The sequence below is a fragment of the Oreochromis niloticus genome, linkage group LG16 (assembly GCF_001858045.2).
Source record: "Oreochromis niloticus isolate F11D_XX linkage group LG16, O_niloticus_UMD_NMBU, whole genome shotgun sequence".
In the NCBI taxonomy this organism is placed as follows: domain Eukaryota; kingdom Metazoa; phylum Chordata; class Actinopteri; order Cichliformes; family Cichlidae; genus Oreochromis; species Oreochromis niloticus.
In genome coordinates, this window is record NC_031987.2 from 32,801,959 (window position 1) to 32,821,919 (window position 19,961).

A 19,961-nucleotide genomic window follows, 5' to 3' on the forward strand; every position below is an offset into this window, starting at 1 on the left:
GGTGCTGGTCAGATCCTGGTCAGGTGCTGGTCAGATCCTGGTCAGGTAGTATTCTTCACATCTTTTGTCACTCCTTTCCTTCCTGATACTCTTATCCTCCCATCAGTCTATCACAAGTTGAAATGTTTGTTTCGTCTGTTCAATGAATTTTGTTCTCGATTAGATTTGGCTAGAAAACATTTTAAAAATGTTTTCTAGCCAAATCTAATCTGGCCTTTCTGTTCTTTACTCTTACTAAAGGTTCATTTCGACTCCCTCTATATTTTCATACATGAAGGTGTCCTTAAGAGTGTTCTTGTTGAAGGTTTTTTTTCTCATTGTACCCACTGTACCAAAATGTTGATTTAGCCTCTTTGTTTTTCTTGATTAGGTTTATTCTATCTTGTCTAACGTTGACCTCCTTCCCATGGACAAAGCCCGTGTTGACATTTTCATCAATAGCTACTAAAAGCAAATTCAGGCTTTTGGACTTACCTCAGACCTAGTCATTAGTCAATTGTTCAATTACTTGTGAGCCTGTGAAAATGGAGAGTCTATGTAAAAATACCTGTAATCACAAATGGAGTGTTTTTATCATTTTTGAATTAAAGCTGAAAGACTATCAATCACATCCTACCTATTACTAATTCAGAATAGAGTAGAGCAGACCTAATTGTATTATGAGAGTATGTTCACTCTTTCAGCATAGAGGGATTTGCTTTGCCACCTATACCCTCAGAATACACATGGTGTGTGAGGAGGTGTGGTGTCCCACAGATAACACACACACCTTCACTGCAGGAGAGTCGCCTGGCTGCCTTACCGAGTGCTGTGATCACTGCCAAATATAGCTGAAATAGCATAATTAAAACTGCTCGTCTGTGTGTTGACAGCATCAGAAATGTATTTAAACTCGAGCTAAACCAGTTCTAAAATCAAGTGATCTTAAAAAGTAATCAACACCAGGCTTGGATTCATACACGATAGAAATATCCTAAAAACCATAGTTGGTCTCAAAAATGCTGCTCTTCCACCTCAAAAATATTTATGCCCAAAATGATGACTACGTAATCTGATTACATGTACTGTTGTAAAACATTGTATGCTGTTACCAGTGTTCATACACTTCATCACCAGATCACCACAGAACTGGTCAAATGAAATGTACATGACTGGTATACATTCAGTTTGTACAAAGCATATGTTCCATAATAATTAATCATTTCAATAAATAAATCTCTAATTTTATATATATTTATAGTTTTATACATTACAGTTGTGTTGCTTCATGTCAGCCAAGAACCGATTTTTTGAGTGTATAAATCTTTAAAAATGGCCAAAATATGTAATTTATCTTTTAAAAGCACTTCCTCAAATAATTAGGGGGCATGGAGTAATACATATTTGGTTGCCTAGTGACAAGATGATGAGATTGATGTATGTGGGACTGACTCTAAATAAAACGTGTGTAACATGAACCAGTATACACAGATAATCTTCACGGGGTTTATTGACAGTAGAAAAATAGGTGAACAGTGCATTACAAGCCTTGTCCCTTATATAAGGGTACCAAATAAAACATTTAGGCCTCTTTACTGGCACATAAATGCATGAAATCAGGCTAAAACTTGCTGCTTTGGTTTTCTGTTACTCATCTAAAGCTCTGATTTGTGATGTGATGGGCTGCGACTGGTACAGTGCACACTGTTTCCTGGAGCTCTGAGACTTGTGCCAGAATAATAAGGGGATCATGTATGTAAATAATACATTTAAACAAGTAGGAGGATTTCTTCAATAAAAACATAAGCCATATTGAGGCCAGATTTGTCCCTGTTTGACTGGAACATGACAGTAAACAACAGTGTTGGAAACAGCATGTGCTCTCTTCTGTTCCCCCTCTGCTTGCATAACTCAAATGATGATATCAGGATAACTTATAATACAAGTTAGGACATTTTAAAAGCAACAGGTTCTCTTTATGTTTGGAGAGCTGATCATAGAAATTTTGGTCTTTATAATAAAAAATGAAGTATGCCAAAAACATTTTTGGCAAATCTGATAGAAGCAAACAGTTTAGTGCCAACACACACGGGGCACATTTGGAAATCATTGAAATGAGAATAATAAATCAAAAGCATTAAAGAGGCTCTACTGTCTGCTTTTGAGCACTGCTTTTAATTTATATTTGTTTAGATTGATCTGTCAAATTGAGTATGAATGCCTATCAACAGCTACCATGCCTCAGATCTGATGTCCTCAGAATTATCCAATGATCCTTCTGATCCATGCAGGGCACGAGGATTTTGAAGAATACCTTGAGGAACTAAAGTTGAACAATCAATGATTTGTCCAAATTATATATAGAACATGTGGATGTCACTGTTGTTTTTAACTGCACAGTCAAGCTAAACAGGCAACGATTCAAATATATTAGGAATAATTATTGACATGAACGGAATCATGGCTCCCTCTGGCTCTCACCCTATGGCATCAAGGATCGTCTGGGGCAGCGATCCCCAACCTTTTGTGTTTATGTCCGACAATATTTTCACGGACCGGCCTTTAAGGTGTCGTGGATAAATACAAAAAAATAAAACCAGTACCGGTACCAAAAAAAGGAAGATTTATTTATAACACATGGGAAAAGACCCAGGGAAACCGAGTTAAAAACGATCAGCAACACTGATCAGTTTGCACTTTTGTTTTTCGAAGTTGTTCCCGTCGACTTACTTACCTGTTATTAAAGGGATTACTGAGAGGCTTGGGGTATTGTAAATCATGTTGATATGAATATTTTATGACTATGTGTTCAGTGAATAAATAATCATTTTGAAATTGTGCTAAAATTGTGCTTAGAAGAGAATTGTCGTGATCTGAGAGAGCCAACTGGATATAAATGTGTTTGTTTTTTTCTTGCTCCCCTGGCGAACTGCTAAAATGTTAATAAGAGGTAGTGAAGAGCGGATAAAAGCACGAATCGCTTCTAATTTGTGACATGTGCATTTGTGGGAAACAAGTTTTTATAACCTTCTGTTGTTATAGCCTTATATCTCAGAGGAGCAGATGTGTCCTCATCTCCCTGTGCTACTCTTCTATCTATATGTCACCCACTCCCCTTATTATTTATTTGGCTGAGCCTTTGCATCTGTGCCAGCTCACACACACCATTGATTCATTAACAATTAATGAGTGGATGAATGGAGAGAAGGATTTTCTCCTTCTGGTCTTTCACTAGCTTTGTTTCCCTTAAGATTTTTCATTTCTCTGCTTGGCTGTTGCTCTCTTTCTCTCCTCCGCACACGTTTAATCTTTCATATCTTCGTTTAGCTAATTCTCATTAGCCAGAATCAGTTGTTTTCAGTAGCTGAGTTTTGACTTCTTAAGAATGTGACATCGAAACAAGTGAGGTGCAAGAAAAAAGCTCTTTGGTCAGCTGGAATATATTAATACTACCATTTGTACAATCCATTGTAAATAGTAGTTTGTCCTCTGGTGTTGTAGCTGTGAATCTTAAACATGCAGTGATTCAGCCTCTACTCAAGAAACCTGCTCTTGATCCTGATATTATTGCAAATTACAGGCCTATTTCCGAACTGAGTTTTTTTTTTTTTCAAAAATTCTTGAAAAGATAGTTTACAAGCAATTAATGTCCTTTTTAGAAGAACAGAGTATTTTAGAAGCTTTTCAATCTGGTTTTAAAGCTTTGCATAGTACAAAATCTGCCCTTTTAAGAGTTTTTAACGATGTGTTTTAAGCAACTGACTCAGGTGTGTTATTATCGTGCTTTTAGCTTTAACTGCTGCCTTTGATACAGTCGATCGTAACATTTTAATTTCCCGTTTAGAGTAGTTGTTGTTAGTTGTTAGGAGTACTGCACTGCAGTGGTTTAGATCCTATTTGGCAGAGTGAACTTGGTGAGTTTGTATCCTCTGCTGCTTCTCTTCAATATGGGGTCCCACAGGGTTCAGTTTTAGACCCCTTCTTTTCTCCTACCTACCTATTCTATACCTGCAACCCCTTGACTCTATTTTTAGGAAACATGTGTTTTCTTTCCACTGTTATGCCAGCGACTCCCAGATTTATTTTCCTCTTAAAAAGATAAATGGTGTCTCAGTAGACCCCTTGCTCAGATGTCTTGATGAAACAAAGGCCTGGGTGGCTTTGAACTTTTTACATTTTAATGAGCAGGAAACAGAAGTGATGGTTTTTGGTGGCACTTCTGAGACCACTACTATAGATCTTGGTTCGCTGGCACAGTATGTTAAACCAGTCATCACTAATCTGGGAGTTAAAATGGAGGCAGATCTTAAACTTGATATCCAGGTCAGAGCTATTGTAAGATCTAGCTTTTTTCATTTGAGGCAATTAGCCAAAAAAAAGCCCATCTTATCAAAACAGCTTGGTGAGACAGTAATCCATGCCTTTGTTACATCTAGGCTGGATTATTGTAACGCACTTTATTGTGGGTCAGTGATGCATCCATTAGGCGTCTGCAGGTTGTGCAGAATGCTGCAGCACGTCTTTACTGGAACAAAAAAGTCTGAGCATATTACACCTATTTTAATTTCACTCCACTGGCTACCTGTACATTTTAGGATCCTTTTTAAAGTTCTTTTATTTGTTTTCAAATCTCTTAATGATCTGCCCTGGCACGTTAGGCAGGCCTCTTCTCTTTCTGAGTTTAACACTCTTCTTAAAACATATTTATTTGCTGAAGCCTTTGGCACTCTTTAAGGGGTTGACTCAACTTGTTTTAACATGTTTTGATTTGATTTGATTCATTTTGTTATTTATTTTATTTTTATTTTATCTTATTGTATTTTATTATGTTTATGCTGTTTGCTATTTGTATTTGTACAGCACTTTGTGAACCCTGGTTTTATGTTAAAGTGCTTTATAAATAAAGCTGGTATGGTATGGTACTAGTATATGTACATCACGTATTAATGTGATTATCTCATAGATACCAGGAGAAGAAAAAGCTGAAGTGGGGGTGGGTTGCAAAGCAGCTTGCAGCGAAAGCACAAATTCTAGGAAGATTAAAACTTAAACAGCATGCCCATGTGAGATTTACAATTTAGAAGAGTATCTCCAGCGTCCTGGGAGCTGACCTGACAGGAGTCTGTTGAACTATTTTAGAATGGAAAGAAAATATAAATTCTGAATGTTTTTTTCTTAAATATCTTCTTTTGAAAACAGCCAATTTGTTTTTTAACATCAGCTCCCTCAGCACCTGTAAGTTTGTACACACACACACACACACACACACACACACACACACACACACACACACACACACAGATTTTTCATGTGGGGTCACCTTCCTTCTTGTAGAAGACCAGCTCAGTCTTGAACTCCCTCCTTTCATCCAGGGCTCCTTGGATCTGGGCCGTTGACCGATCGCTCGTTTCTGGGCCGTACAGGAAGTGACACGCACAGCTCTTCTGCATGAGTTCGGCACGGGCGTAACCAGTGAGCTCACAGAAACCATCAGAGCAGTAAACGATGGGGTAGAGAGACTGCACCTGGGCGTTTCCCAGAACAAAGTTGCTGTCTATAAAGAGAGAGAAGAGAAAGCAGAGAGCAATCACTATGACTGTGTCATGAAGACAACTGGCAGAGCCAACGTTCATACATACAGCCCCGAAAAGGATGTTTTTATATCCATTAAGCCTAAAATCAATGTAGTAGACCGCTAGCATTTGCGATAAAAAATACATAAACTCAGCCACCAGAAAACAACAAAAGCTAGCTGTGACTCTGACTGTAGCCTTGGAGCAAAAAAACTATGACTGTGCAGTGTTGGGCTCCTGAAGGGTTGGACTGGTAAACAACAAGCTAATTTATACTGACAATCATCACATTAGTTAACCTGGTGTAAAAGTAGGCCACATGTTCCACTTTCTTACAGCTATAAAACCCACAGCCTCTGAATGGCAGGAGGAGGGCGACCCGTCTCATTCAATAGTTCTGTTGCCTTTGAGAAACAACACCATACTTCACTCTTTTGAGAGTGAAGATGGCAAAGAAAGTAACTAAAGGTAGGATGGAGCTGCTGAGAGGTAAGGTAGAATACCAAGAATAAATGAAAGTGAATGAAGTTTACTAGAAACCACACACAGAGCACAGGTGATCAACGAGTTCAACAAGAAATCCAGTCGTTCTGACATTTCTGATGTTTACATTCAAAGGAAAAAAAGGACATTTATGGAGAAAATAAGATCATGTTGTACATTAAAATGCACTAAAAATAATTTGACTTGTAGAATCAGTTTTTAAGAGTTGGAGCAGTAGTGTATGGATGCACTGCATCGATGGTTTCTGTGGCTGCGTGTTATACGGAAGTGTAAAACTATTCATTAAGTGAAATAAAATAAAAACTTACCTTCTAAAAAAACTGAATCTCTATTGTACACTTGTTTAAGCTAAAGACAGCACCCATATATACACCATCCATCCATCCATCTTCATCCGCTTTATCCGAGGCCGGGTCGCGGGGGCAGCAGCCTAAGCAAAGAAGCCCAGACCTCCCTCTCCCCAGCCACCTCCTCCAGCTTATCCGGGGGAACACCAAGGCGTTCCCAGGCCAGCCGAGAGATATAATCTCTCCAGCGTGTCCTGGGTCTGCCCCGGGGCCTCCTCCCGGTGGGACATGCCCGGAACACCTCACCCAGCAGGCGCCCAGGAGGCATCCTCGTCAGATGCCCGAACCACCTCACCTCTAAGTCTTTGTATGACATTAACATGGGATATGCTCCACCCCGACATGCCACACCAAATCCCTGCTCATAACCCTGAGTTGGATAAGCAGTTAAGAAAAGGGATGGAACTATTCAATTTTATTTATTTATTAATTTACACAGCGCCAAATCACATCAACAGTCGCCTCAAGGCACTTTATATTGTAAGATGGACCCAAAAATAACACATACAGAGAAAAACCCAACAGTCATATGACCCCCTATGAACAAGCTCTTTGGTGACAGTGGGAAGGAAAAACTCCCTTTTAACAGGAAGAAACCTCCGGCAGAACCAGGCTCAGGGAGGGGCGGGGCCATCTGCTGCGACCGGTTGGGGAGAGAGAAGGAACTATAACTCCTTGTTATAATTACTCCTAAGTTTACCCCTTTTACAGATCTAAATCTTTAGTTTTTTAAAATATTTGTACTACTTTTGTTATAATGCATCTCTTTAATTAAAAACAAGATCTGAATAAGTGTCATACTGTCAGTGCGCTGTGGAGATCAACTATATCATAAAATTTAATAAACTGAATGTGCATGTTCATATACTTTCATTACTGCATCATTTCTACTTCTGGTGATTGAAGCATTTTGGATTTTAACTGACAATTTTATTTTAGCTTGGTCTTACTCTTGTTGAGGTTTTCATATTTCTTCCACAGCTACACTTCTAAAGATAACACTGAAAACTTTAAAGACATTTTCAGCTTTGGTAGATAAAAGCAAAGCAAACAGCAAAATATATCCACTACCTGCAGGATAAATCCAAAAACTACCCAATATCAAACATTAAAACACTCAAAAAGTAAGAACTCATGCCATATTTGCAGGCATTCTGCAATCCTCAAAAGACTCCACTGGGCTTGTTTCTATCAGCTATTCCATATGATGCACATGAAAGCAGCATCACTGTGAGAAAGGAGAAACAGAGCTGGAAGCAAGGCTGCTGTCTTCCAAAATGAGGAACCCTCACAGATCAGAAACCAGATTTGATGAGGTGAAGTAAACAATGTCAAGAGTCGCCACAAAACCTCATCAGCTTTCATTAACCGAGGCCGTCAATAGCATGCCTGCACATGCACTGCACAATCCGCTGTTCAAGATACAAGCACAGCTACACTCTGGCTGCTGATTGGTGATCAGCTGTAGATAGATGTGTTGGTGTGCGTGCATGTGTGAACGCCAAGTGGAAAATTTTGCTACTGCTTATTCAGTTAATGGTTCCCGTCATGTAGCTAAGCAAATACTGTATTTATTACTTTGTGCTCAGTCATTCTCATGGATCCATCAGTTGTGGTGGCCTGAGGGACCCTTCCCATATTAAATATTTTATGGTGTAATAATGAGATGTGTTTGTGTGTGCCTGTTTGGCTTTCAGCTCAATTGAGAGACAGATTAAAAGGAAATGCTGAGTCAAGGAACTCATCAAAGGGGCAAGACTGGAGCATTAGGAAAGCAGAACATACCGTACATATATATATATGTGCAATTTTTCATACTGATTTTATTTTATTTTATGTCATTTTATTTTATTTTATTTTTTCCAGCTTGTACAGCACTTTGGTCAACCTGTGTTGTTTTTATGTGGTTAACAATAAATTGACTTGACTTATTTATTTTACCTGTCATATTATTTTATGCCTTGTTCAAATTTTATTATTATCTGTAAAGAACTTTGTAGCTATTTTGTGAAAAGTGCTGTACAAATTGCATTTATTATTTTATGGTTTCTTGCAGTACTACAATGAAGGTGTAGAGCCTAGCCGTCACAAACTACCTACAAAACTTCTATGAAGACCTTTCAGAGAGGTCACGACTGATAACTGGACTAGTATATAGTGCTTTTCTACTCTGACTACCAGTCTCACTCACTCAATCACACACACAGTTTCTTCTATACCTAAGCACTTTGTCTAAGAGCCGTGCCCACGTTCACACACCAGTGGATGCATCTAGGTTTCAATAACTTACTTTGAGATGCAGACTGGAGGAGCTGGGGAATCAACCCTTTGACCTCCCGGTTCATAGACAACCCGCTGCAGCTCCTGAGCCACAGCTGCCATTGAAGTACTGCTTTCTTCACCTAAGAATTTTATTTTATTTTTTAAAACTCAAATGGATGTTTGAAAAAGCAATTTGTGCTTTCATCCTGTCATATCTGTACTAGTGTAATTCCCTCTACTTGGGGCTAAGCCAAAAGGCCATCTCCTGCCTCTAGCAAGTTCAAACCTTGAGTGCCAGACTTTTAACAAATTCACAAAGACAAGCCAGCATCATTCCCATCTGTATCACACACCTACTACCTGTTAGGTAGAAAACTGGTTTGAAACTTTTAACAATGAATTTTTAAAAATGACAGTGTATATTTACTCCCACCTCATGAACTGACATCGAGATGAACTCCCCTAATTGTTTCCAGAGGTTAAAGTTGGCCAAAACAGGAATGGGGCCTCGGTTCTGGCCACCAGGTGTAATTAGATTAATTAGATCAATAATTAACAGCATTTAATAGATGATAATATAAAGCAAGCCCATTCTTTGTTTGCAGCCGTGCAAGATTCTCACTCAATAGTTCAGGAATGATTGTCACAGTTTTCTCCTGCACACTTGACACATCTTTGCTTTTTCCATCACAAACCTGTGATTCATGCTGCAGATATCAACAAATCGACATTAGCAAACTTCGGCATGCACACGGCAGCTAAGTGGCGGTTAATTTAAAATGCAGCATTTCAAACAGCTCGACGAATGTGTCCAAACACACAAACTGTTCCTGTGCAGCACAAGTAGGGCTTCCAGCTAAAGGAAGCTGTATTGTGTGAATTGAATGATAACAGCTCTCAAGATGCATAAAAGAGACAACAGGAGCAGAAGACGAGTGATGACTTTGAAAGGTAAGAACTGCTCAGCAAGTGACATTTGATAAATCTGAAAAAAGCATTTAAAGCATGTGTCCTAATTAATTTGAGATTATTATAGCGCTGCTATCTATCATCTACACATCGTAAGATGGCTTTAAAATAGAACATTTTAAAAAATAATGTAACAGAAAGACTGTACTGGAGAGTGGATGCAGAGTAAGTCGGTATTTTGCAATATTGTTGCAAAGCTTGCAGTGACAGATGTTGTATTACTGCAGAACACACAGCTCTGCACTGTCGGTAGAAGTCACCAATCGAATTCAAATTTCATTTGTCACACACACAGACAGGCTGCCGACGTAGCCGTGCCATTCCAGGGCTTAGTTTTAGCATGGGGGGTCTAGCCAGGACGCTTACTGGATACCGAGTGATACCGGGCGATCGTGGCTCAAGAGTTGGGTGTTCGCCTTGTAATCGGAAGGTTGCCGGTTCGAGCCCTGGCTCGGACAGTCTCGGTCGTTGTGTCCTTGGGCAAGACACTTCACCCGTTGCCTACTGGTGGTGGTCAGAGGGCCCGGTGGCGCCAGTGTCCGGCAGCCTCGCCTCTGTCAGTGCGCCCCAGGGTGGCTGTGGCTACAACGTAGCTTGCCATCACCAGTGTGTGAATGTGTGTGTGAATGGGTGGATGACTGGATATGTAAAGCGCTTTGGGGTCCTTAGGGACCAGTAAAGCGCTATATAAATACAGGCCATTTACCGAGTGGGAATGCAACTCGCGCTCCAAAGGGGTGTAGTTTTACCACTTTATCCAGCTGCAAATCTGTCAATCCTCTTTAGTATCATTTGCCAAACTCCACATGCTCTGTGCTACTTTTATACAGCCTATTGGCTAGAAAGCAGTCATGACAGATCATGTAACGCTGGGAAGAAAAAGACAGCAAACATGCCAAATATCATGGTCATCTTTGTGCTTGCATTGGTCTTTACAGTATGGGTTTCTGTTTTCAGGCTAAATTTACCTGTTAATCTTCCCTCAGTGATGTCTGTTTCCTTCCTTGCTCTCTCTCTCTCCCCTAATAATAGTTGCATCCACTCAGCTCAGATGCATCTTCTGATGTTCTACTCAGTACTGTTTTGTTGACTTCTTCCCGTCATCCCTTTTTTTCTGCCTCAATTCCAAATTCAGAGCCACCTTTAATGAATGTCTTGCTGTCTGTCTCTTGCCATCTCACCACACTCTGTGAGGTCAAACAGAGCTGTCTGCAATTTGGATTACAAATGAAAAGTGCTTCCTCCAACCTTGATTTGTTTTGTAAAGAGTTGTTTTACTGTCCTGCCCTTGTGTGATCGGCTGTTCCACCGACATGTCATTTATATTTTCTACTTGTAACTTCATGTATCCACATTTTTCATCACTAGATTAAATGTACACCTGCGATAGGTGAAGGTTTTGTCTGAACATGGCATGAAATACATTAAGCAGCAGGTGGGGGTGGTGGATGTCTCCTCTAAGAAAACTTTGGCATCAGGCACATATTAGGGGAATTTTTCATAATTTATATTTTTTGGGAAAAAAGAAACACTGCTGAAATACTAACTACATAAATAAACAAAAGAGAAAAAAGAAAAATAGATTAAAAATAAATAATAGATGTTGTCTGTTTGCAGACAAAATGAAGCAGGCTGCAGAGAACTGCTGCAGCCTGATGAGACCCTGTACAGTAACCAGTGAGTGAACAACTCAAACTGGTTTTAAACGTCACAAGATTTATGGTGTTTATGGCATTGTTTCCATTTCCCTTTCCACTTCATGCCTTCCTAGTGGCAGCAGTAAATTACTGTTTTATAGCTACAGTATATGAGGCAACAAATTCAACTATTTCAATAAAGCTTGGATATTTTTTATTTTTTTTTACACAAGATGGTATGAGCCACATGATGGCAGAGATGTGGACTCAGCAACAGAAGGCTTGCTAACAACCAAAACTTTTATCATTCACGACAGAATCACACATCTCCTGAGCGTTTCCGTCACCTCTGGAAGTGAACTGAGTTAGAGGAAATTAACTTGACAGCAGCTCGTCAGACTGCCAGCACCAACTCATTTACTTATTTTTTTATAATCAAATTTACTTCTAATCCAGTGTGTCACACTGAGGAAAGTGCAGACAGATGTCTGAGAAAGTTGAGTGCTGCATTTCATTTTGTCTCCTTGGCAACTACAGGAGTCTGAACAAATGTCAGCATATCAAGATCACCTCTGCTCGATGACTCACTAACAGCACCTCATACGTCACAAAGAGCCAAACTAAGCAAAACTCCAGAGTCACTTCAGGCATGTGGGAAATGAACTGGTGAGATCTGAAATTCAGTGCATTAATGTCGCGATGATTGTTAAATGACTCAGGGGAACAGTACGGGTGCACCGAGGAAGGCACAGACAGCAAACAACACATGGTTTGGACACGTGAATGAACACGATGGTACATAGCAAGCAGTTACAGTCAATCTTCCTTACTTCTCTGACAGTACTGAAGTCAGCAACTGAGGTTTCCTTGTTGTCGTGGTCGTAATGCAGAGCACTCTCAAAGTCCTTCAAAAGAATTATAAGATAAATCTATATTTATCCCTCCATGCTGTGAACTGAATTTATTACACCAAGGCAAGATCTGCTAATGAACTGTGCCACTTCAATCACTACAGCATCAACAAAGTGACTGCAACCTTACATAATGAACTTGCAATCTTGTTGCCTTTAAAATTGTTACTTTAAAGTCAGGGACCAGGTCTGGGACCAGTTGCAGTCTTTGAAATGACTTTGGTGCATCAAGACAGCAATAAGTTGGAGTTAGTCTGCTATCAGTTTGAAATTAAATAGGTTTAAGCTGGCAATTAGTTAATTGCTGCGTGACAGTACTTTAACTCAGTAAACCTGCTTTTATACAAGAATATAACCCGAATACAACCAGGTGACTCAAGTCTCCTGTTGCAAAGAGATGTGCTGCAGAGGAGTTGCGCTCATCGGCAACAGACAGATTGTTTGCAACGTGTTGATCAGTGTTTATATATTAAATGACAATTCTTTGCAAATCTGTCTGAGAGTGGGTGCAGTCAGTCTCACAGCTCTGCAATATCACAAACTGACTTTCATGCATGTTTTTTTCTGTTCTTAGAGAAACACCTCAGAAGATCTTTCTAAGGAAGACCTTCTAAGAAGATCCTACCTCCAAAGAGTGCTGCATCTTAACTATACGCACTAAGACTGTTGTACTTTGTGAAAGTGTCTGATAAGGGGATGAAGCCAACATATGTGCTAGTGTAGCGGTTGTGTTCTTGCATAGGAAACTGCAGGTATCTGACAAACCTACAACATGTCAGATGGCACAGAGGGTGTTTTAAGCAGAGATACATAGAAGTGTACCTCTTCTGATGTACGTTGGGTGGTAAATTTAAAAACACTGCTAGAACATATTATATCCATAAACAGTGCTTATCTGCATTTCTGCAATTACACACTGCCATAAATCTGCCATGCATGTGAATATTAGCATTATAGTGTTTGTTCAATGTCCTGAACAATGTGTACACTCTAATATCTCTAATATAACTGAGGGTCAAACCAAAACCTGTAGGTGTCTCTACTGAAATGCAGCCTTCAACCCAGAATCAGCCTTAGGCACCACCTAAACATGACAACTGACAGTCACGACTGGACCTTAATGTGCGCTTCTAAGTCTGCAATCTCGTCAACTTGTCAGCACAATGATCCATTTCTTTCTCTGGGCAAAAGCTGATGGGCTACCTGCACAAAATGTTGAACCCTGTCCCTGGTGAGCAGCACAGAACCAGAACAGCCATCTGCCATGGACTGTTTTTCCTTGTTACTTTTCGAAGTTTATCAGTACATTTAAGTCAAATCAGTTAATGAAACTTTTACTTGGAGAAAACTGACAAGAGCGCAAAAAACAACTAGATTCTCGACAGGCTTCATGCTATTGGAGCTGGTATGGACCAAACAGCAACATATAAGGAATAAGGAAGGACTGAACAACAAAATAAGAGCATATTGTAGTTATGAAAGTAAATATGTAGATGGTTCACCCAATCAAGCATTTTAAGCGCCTGCCATCTTCTCTTAGAGTAGAAAAGCATTATATAAGTACCAGTCCATTGTACTTATACTACAATGTGAAAGAAAGAAGCCTAAAAGACATTTTTGATACAAAAATATCTTAAGTTACAAGATTACGGTGTGAATTTCTCACCTGATATCATGACAAAGTGTGTAAATAGACACATCCGTCCACCACGTACATGTCACGCTTTGCCTCTCCAAAACATGAAATGCACACGCACACGCAGAGGGAGATATTTTATCTCAAACCAACATGAAAATAATCACGTGAAAGCATTTAAACACACATTACTAGCACATTTACATGTATACACATATCAGATGCCTAGTTTAATCGATTCTGGCGATTAAGGACCCCAAATGCGTTTTTTGTTCACTACCGACTCCATGGCTTTAAATATATTGTCTCCCCCTGCTGGTAATACAATTTCTGCGTGAGTGCCCACTTGGCATTTTGGAGAGCCAAAGTGTCAAATGGACACGGTGGACCGGCATGTCTATTCCACGTTTTGGGTTTGAATTTCAACTAAAATAACAACCTTGGATTCTCACAGTCAAAACCACGGTAAAGTCTGAATCCTGGACAGAATGTGTTCAGTGAAGAGGATATAATATATTTTATTTATATATTCTCAGTATGAGTATCTGACGGAATTAAAAATTCATCCTACAGCGATAGCTTCATGCCTTAGGGCGGATATGGCACTGAGGGATTCAAGGCTTTGAGAAACTAGTTCTCCGGCACATCAAAGACCATGACCCAGTCAGTCTGGACCCCACCAGCGTGAACTTCCTGCAAACAGAGGAAGACATCTCTACTGCCCACAGCTTAGCCATCACATATTCTTAAAACAATAAAACCTACATCAGGAAAATACATATTTATTCAGCATTTAGCACAACTGAACCTACTTGGCTCAGAACTCTGGGCTTGAGTATAATACTCTGTTACTTGATACTGGACTTTTTCATCAACAAACCACTGACAATTAGCCAGTTGCAAACTGGCTAACCTCTAACCTCACTTTGTACGGCCGAGTCCTTCAAAGATACAGAACGCTGTGGCTGAGTTTGCTAATAACACCTCAGTAACTACAACAACACAATGATATTGTACATCGCAAAGGGACAGGACTCAGTTATTTCGCTATTTGCAGAATGGTGCACAAAAACAACCTTTGACTCAGACAGCAGAACTAAGCTGGAAACAGGCTGCGACACACTCCATTACTGAGCTCCCTGTGAATCAGCATTACATGGGATGTCTTGTGGATTTTACAGAATAACAACACAAAAAACAAAAAGAACCTCAGAATTTAGGCAAACATGTCAGCACTGGGACACTCAGCAGACCTCCAGGTCATGCAACTTCTTTTTAAGTTTGAAGAATTTTGCACAGAATAATAGACGTAAGACTGTTACCAGAGTTATTTTTCCAAAATAGACAAACTGTAGAATTTTACAATAAATTATGCGATTTTAACACAAAATAAAAAACTACACTACTGAATTTGTTAAGTGAACTGTGCTGCAGGAAGTCCTAGTCATCTGTAAAAGCTATGTATATGACTAACCCTCATGAAAGGAGTTTTTTCAATTATATATTGTTCTTATTATGTCTTGATTTCTTCTTCTTGACTATGTCTGACCAGCCTGAGGTTAAAAAGTTCCCTACTATGTGTTATGACTGCTAATTCCACAGTAATCCCCTGTTTATACAAAATGTGTATTTCTAACTTGTCCTTGTTCATTGTTATTCATAATATGCACTCTAATAATATCAGCAGTGCTCGAACAACTGTTAAAGGAAAGTTGAGGCCATATGATAATCATGTCTGCAATACCCACAATGCAACTTGCACAGCTGGCTACATTGTTCTAGTAGAAGCTAAGGTAGCCTCAGGATGCTAGCCTCAAGCAAAGACAAAGAGCAGGCCCATCATGTCTGTTAACCCCAGCATTTTTAACCCCCAACCCCCTCAACAGACTCAAGATACTGTGAGATATAGACTCAATCAACTCACTGTAGACTCAATTCAAGAATCATAGCTATGTTTCTTAAAGAAACTAAAGAAAACCCAATATGCTGAGAGCACTGTTCCTAAAAAACGTTCCAGCATTCACAAAAAAAAAGTCCAGTGAAACCGCTGTTCCAAACTATATCGTATAAAACAGCCTGCGACTTTAGTGTAATTTCCCATCAACTACCTTGTAATTCTTCTGAATTATGGTGTAAATTTCCTCAAATAAGATATTTTTTAAGTAATGAGTATCTTGAAAAGAAATGAAACACAAAGTATAACACAAAGAAAAAGACAAATTGCTTCTATCCCTTTTGCATATCCCAACACCCTGAACAGAAAAATTACACAATAAACACTGCAAAATTACACCAAAGGGTATTTTGACGTGCTGCCCTTGTCAGTTATGAAACCCCATCTTTAAAGACCTTCGGATCACTTTATTGTAGTCCAAACTTTGTAATTACTTCCTTATTTAGTTTTCCTCTCATCTTCTCTCCTCCTGTGCAGCATGCCAGTGCTGATCTCTGCACTCCTCTCATACTGTTAATCACTACATTTACACTTCTGCACTGTCCTGTCAGCCTGACATCTATTTCAATGCTGATCTCAGGACCTCCTTTTCAAAAACTCACAAAGATGACAAAAACACGCGTTAACAACCACTGATGTAGAATTACAATGTGCAGCCAGCGACAAATAAATCTACCTCACAACATCCCCAAATCAAGTAGAGTGTCTCAAGATATGACAGCTTAATCTTTCTCTGAGAAAAGATCACACAAAACTGTCTCTTCTGGTTGCACAGATAGTTCCTAGACCGTTTGAACTGTCAGGGTAAATGATAAGGAAAGTATTCTTTCAGCTGTTGCTCTTGTTCTTTTATTCCCTTGCTGTCTGGTACCTACTCCGCTCTGCTATATTGGTAAATCCACGGCCTTGAAACTCCTCATGTTAAAGAGAGAGCACTGATGAGCTGCCAATCTGGAGAGTTTGCTCCAAATAAAACCCCAAACTTTCACCCTCAGATTTGGAGTCGAGTCAGTCTCGACTCCCGATGCCCCACTAGCTACACAAAATACAGCAGTGTAGTAAATTGAACAAACTTAAGTTTCTCCTTTGTGTCTGTGTTGCATTAGGCTACACAGGATTACGTTTTCCTACAAAAAGCAAGTGTACAACACAGAGTTTAAAAAAAAGATATCCAGTAAAGTTAAGGAAACAGTAAACTGGAACTACAGTAATTACAGTCAGGTGACTATTTAAACCAAAACCTTGAGTCCCCCACTTTGAATTGCATGCTGCAGCCTTCACAGTCACCTCAGCCCAACTAATTATCTGTGGGAGATTTTGGACCAACACAGGGAAAAAGTAATCCTTTTTTGGAACAACATGTTCCATCCTTCCAATGGCGTTCCAGAGACCTGCAGAATCAATGTTAAGCAGTGTTGAAGCTGTTCTCATAGCACATCATGGCCCACACCTTACTAAGTCACTGACAATATACTGTACAGTATGTTTTTGTGAGTGGTTGCTATGTCCTTGCAATCGTCTGAGCATTCATGATCAGACCTCCCTGCTGTGGCCTCTTACACTGAGCTGCTAGCACTGATTTGAAAGGCACTGTCTACAGAGGCAGAGGATGCTTGGCTACAGTAAAAAGATCCTGCATTTTTAATATATTACTCTACTGTCCATTGCAGTAACTGAGAGACTATGTGAGACCTGAGATCACCTGGCCAACATTGTCACATAAGACACTGCACTGCCTATATTAATGTGTGTTTAAAGGCGCATCAAAAACATTATGAAAAAGTTACATTGGCACATGTAACTGGTTTGACGTTAAAAAAAAAAGTCCACTGGAAATGGCAAAAAGACCCTTTTCCTTTGTATCAACATAGTCTTAGGTTAAGTTCTAACACAGGCCGCTCTGCATACAGCTGCCTGTTTCTGTTAAGTGCAGTACTTTACAAAAGCTTGGTATTTGCTAAACTAATTACTCATGTCCAGGGGATATTTGATGTTTGACAGAAAGTGTGTGTGTGTGTAAGCGCTAAAGTAGATGGAAGGATGGACTGGCAAAGGATCTATCTGTCAGAAATGCCTGCAGCCACAGCAGCTGCACAGCTTTAATGAATAATCTAACACACTGCCCTGGCAACAACTTGAGATGATGATAGGATTGGACTGTGTTTCTGTTTATGTGAATGAGAGAGCATACGGGGGTGTGAGGGTGGTGCCTCACCTGCACGTATTGATTGTTAAACTATTCTGTCGTTGGTCTACCACAGCTCGCAAACTAAGCTATGAGTGGACCATTGTTTGAAACACTTGTGATATGACTGCACTACACTGGGAAACACTGAGTGATGGCTTGTGGATGTACTGTAGATATTGCTTTAAAATTGCTGGTGTTATCCATTTGAATGTTAAATGCTAATCGAGCCTGGAGTTGATCTAGCCATTGTTAAATGAACTGACTGAATAATTTAATTGTCCTAGCTCATTTTGCAGTGGGTACAAGCTGTCTGAGATGCTCCATTGTACTCTATTAAATATTACAACCATCTCTTACTGTGTGGTCAGAAAGTGAACCGAGTGGCAAAATCAAATTACTTTAATACTTTGCCAATACTTCAGTTAATGATGTATGTATCAGTGTTTAGTTTCTATTTCAATTACAGGTCTGTAATTGTAAATGTAAACATTATGAATTTGCAATAAAATGAAACATCCAGAAACTGCAGGCTTGGTATCAAAGCTTCAAACGGTGCAAACACCTTTTTCAGGTATTATTTGCAGCCAGTGTTCAGACTATGAAAATGCTTTGGTGACATAGTTCCCATTGAGGAACTTCTATTTGTATTTTTGTATTCTTTGAAACATAAATCCAAACCAAAGAGGTCGTGTGTCTGTAGGATAAGACAACAGGAGACAAATGTCCTGCTTGGCTGCCTTGCTGTTGCTGTCCTGTTTTGTTCATGATTTTAAATAAGGGATGTTAATTATGTAATTCAGCTAACATGTAAGGATCCTGTTGAAGAGCTGAAACTAAGCTTTGACTGGATATTGACAATCAACCCTCTCTTATATGAGGGACTATAAGTCAACCATAATTTTGATTAGCATAAAAATGCAAACAAAAGTAAAGCAATGATTAACATTAGAGTAACAAATGATTCCTACCAACAGCACAGCTGCATCTGTGTAGCTGATGCTCAGACTACCACTGAGCATCACTCTTTATATGTAGTGGTGCTGAATAAATATGTAAATGGATTGTTTTCCAATTCAACCAGAGAGCAGCTATAACTCTGTTTAACTGCCCTTCAAGCAAATGAAGGTTTAATTTGGCTTCACTTAGAATGTGGTGATACAGACTGAATGTCCCAGGAGTGCATTTCCTGCAGTGACCTCTGACAACACTGTGAATAAGCCCAATATTCTCAAATCCAATAATGGATCATGTAGTGAAATTTAGGCATTGTGCACTCCATGTAGATCAGGCAGAAACAGGCCTGCAACTGACCAAAGTTCAGTTTAAATGGACCAGTGTGGAGCATGTTGACTGCCACTGCACATTAAACAGGTGGTGTGATGGTGTGATGCAGTCCTTGCCAGCAGCAGTGGCGAACTGGAGCGCTCATTCTAGCACTCCACCCCCTAACAAAAGATACAAAAGATATCTTGGTCATGTGCTGTAATCTCACAAACACACGCACACGAACACACTCCCTTTAATGCCTTTATCATCCTTCTCTTGTTAGTCTCATTATTCCATTGTACTGTACTTCCGCCCTCTTTCTTTTCCTGCTGATATGCATTGCGCCACAATAGATCTGTCTGGTTCATATTCATCAGGATCGGTACGAGAATGGAACGTGAAGGTGTGAACGGCTCTGTCCTCAAATTCTCCCCATGCACAGGACTCTTTTGCTAATTTACAGGCCATATGAGTTACATTCTGTTCTCTTCACGTACACTGATCAGGTTTTCCTTTTATTTGGTATGAATGTGAGTGCTGACGTTTCTTAGGCATGTGCATTGAAAGCACTGTGCTTAGATGCTAGTTATAGGCAGCTTGGTAATCAGGATCCCTTCAAAGGCACTTTGAAGGGATCCTGGGCTACAGCTTTGAAAGGCAGAAATAGTGGGGGTTGTTTGTGTGTGTCCTGTGATGCCCTTTACTGAGGGGAGCATTATATAACTCTAGGGCACC

At 39.7% G+C, this 19,961-nt stretch overlaps 1 protein-coding gene across 1 annotated transcript in view; it reads right to left on the reverse strand.

Moving 5' to 3' along the window:
- kcnh3 (potassium voltage-gated channel, subfamily H (eag-related), member 3) overlaps positions 1–19,961 on the reverse strand; it is a 166,934-nt gene that overhangs the window by 54,952 nt on the left and 92,021 nt on the right. Inside the window, exon 3 of the mRNA XM_005475158.3 lies at positions 5,300–5,533. Coding sequence (XP_005475215.1) covers positions 5,300–5,533 — 234 coding nt within the window. The remainder of the gene's footprint in view (positions 1–5,299; positions 5,534–19,961) is intronic.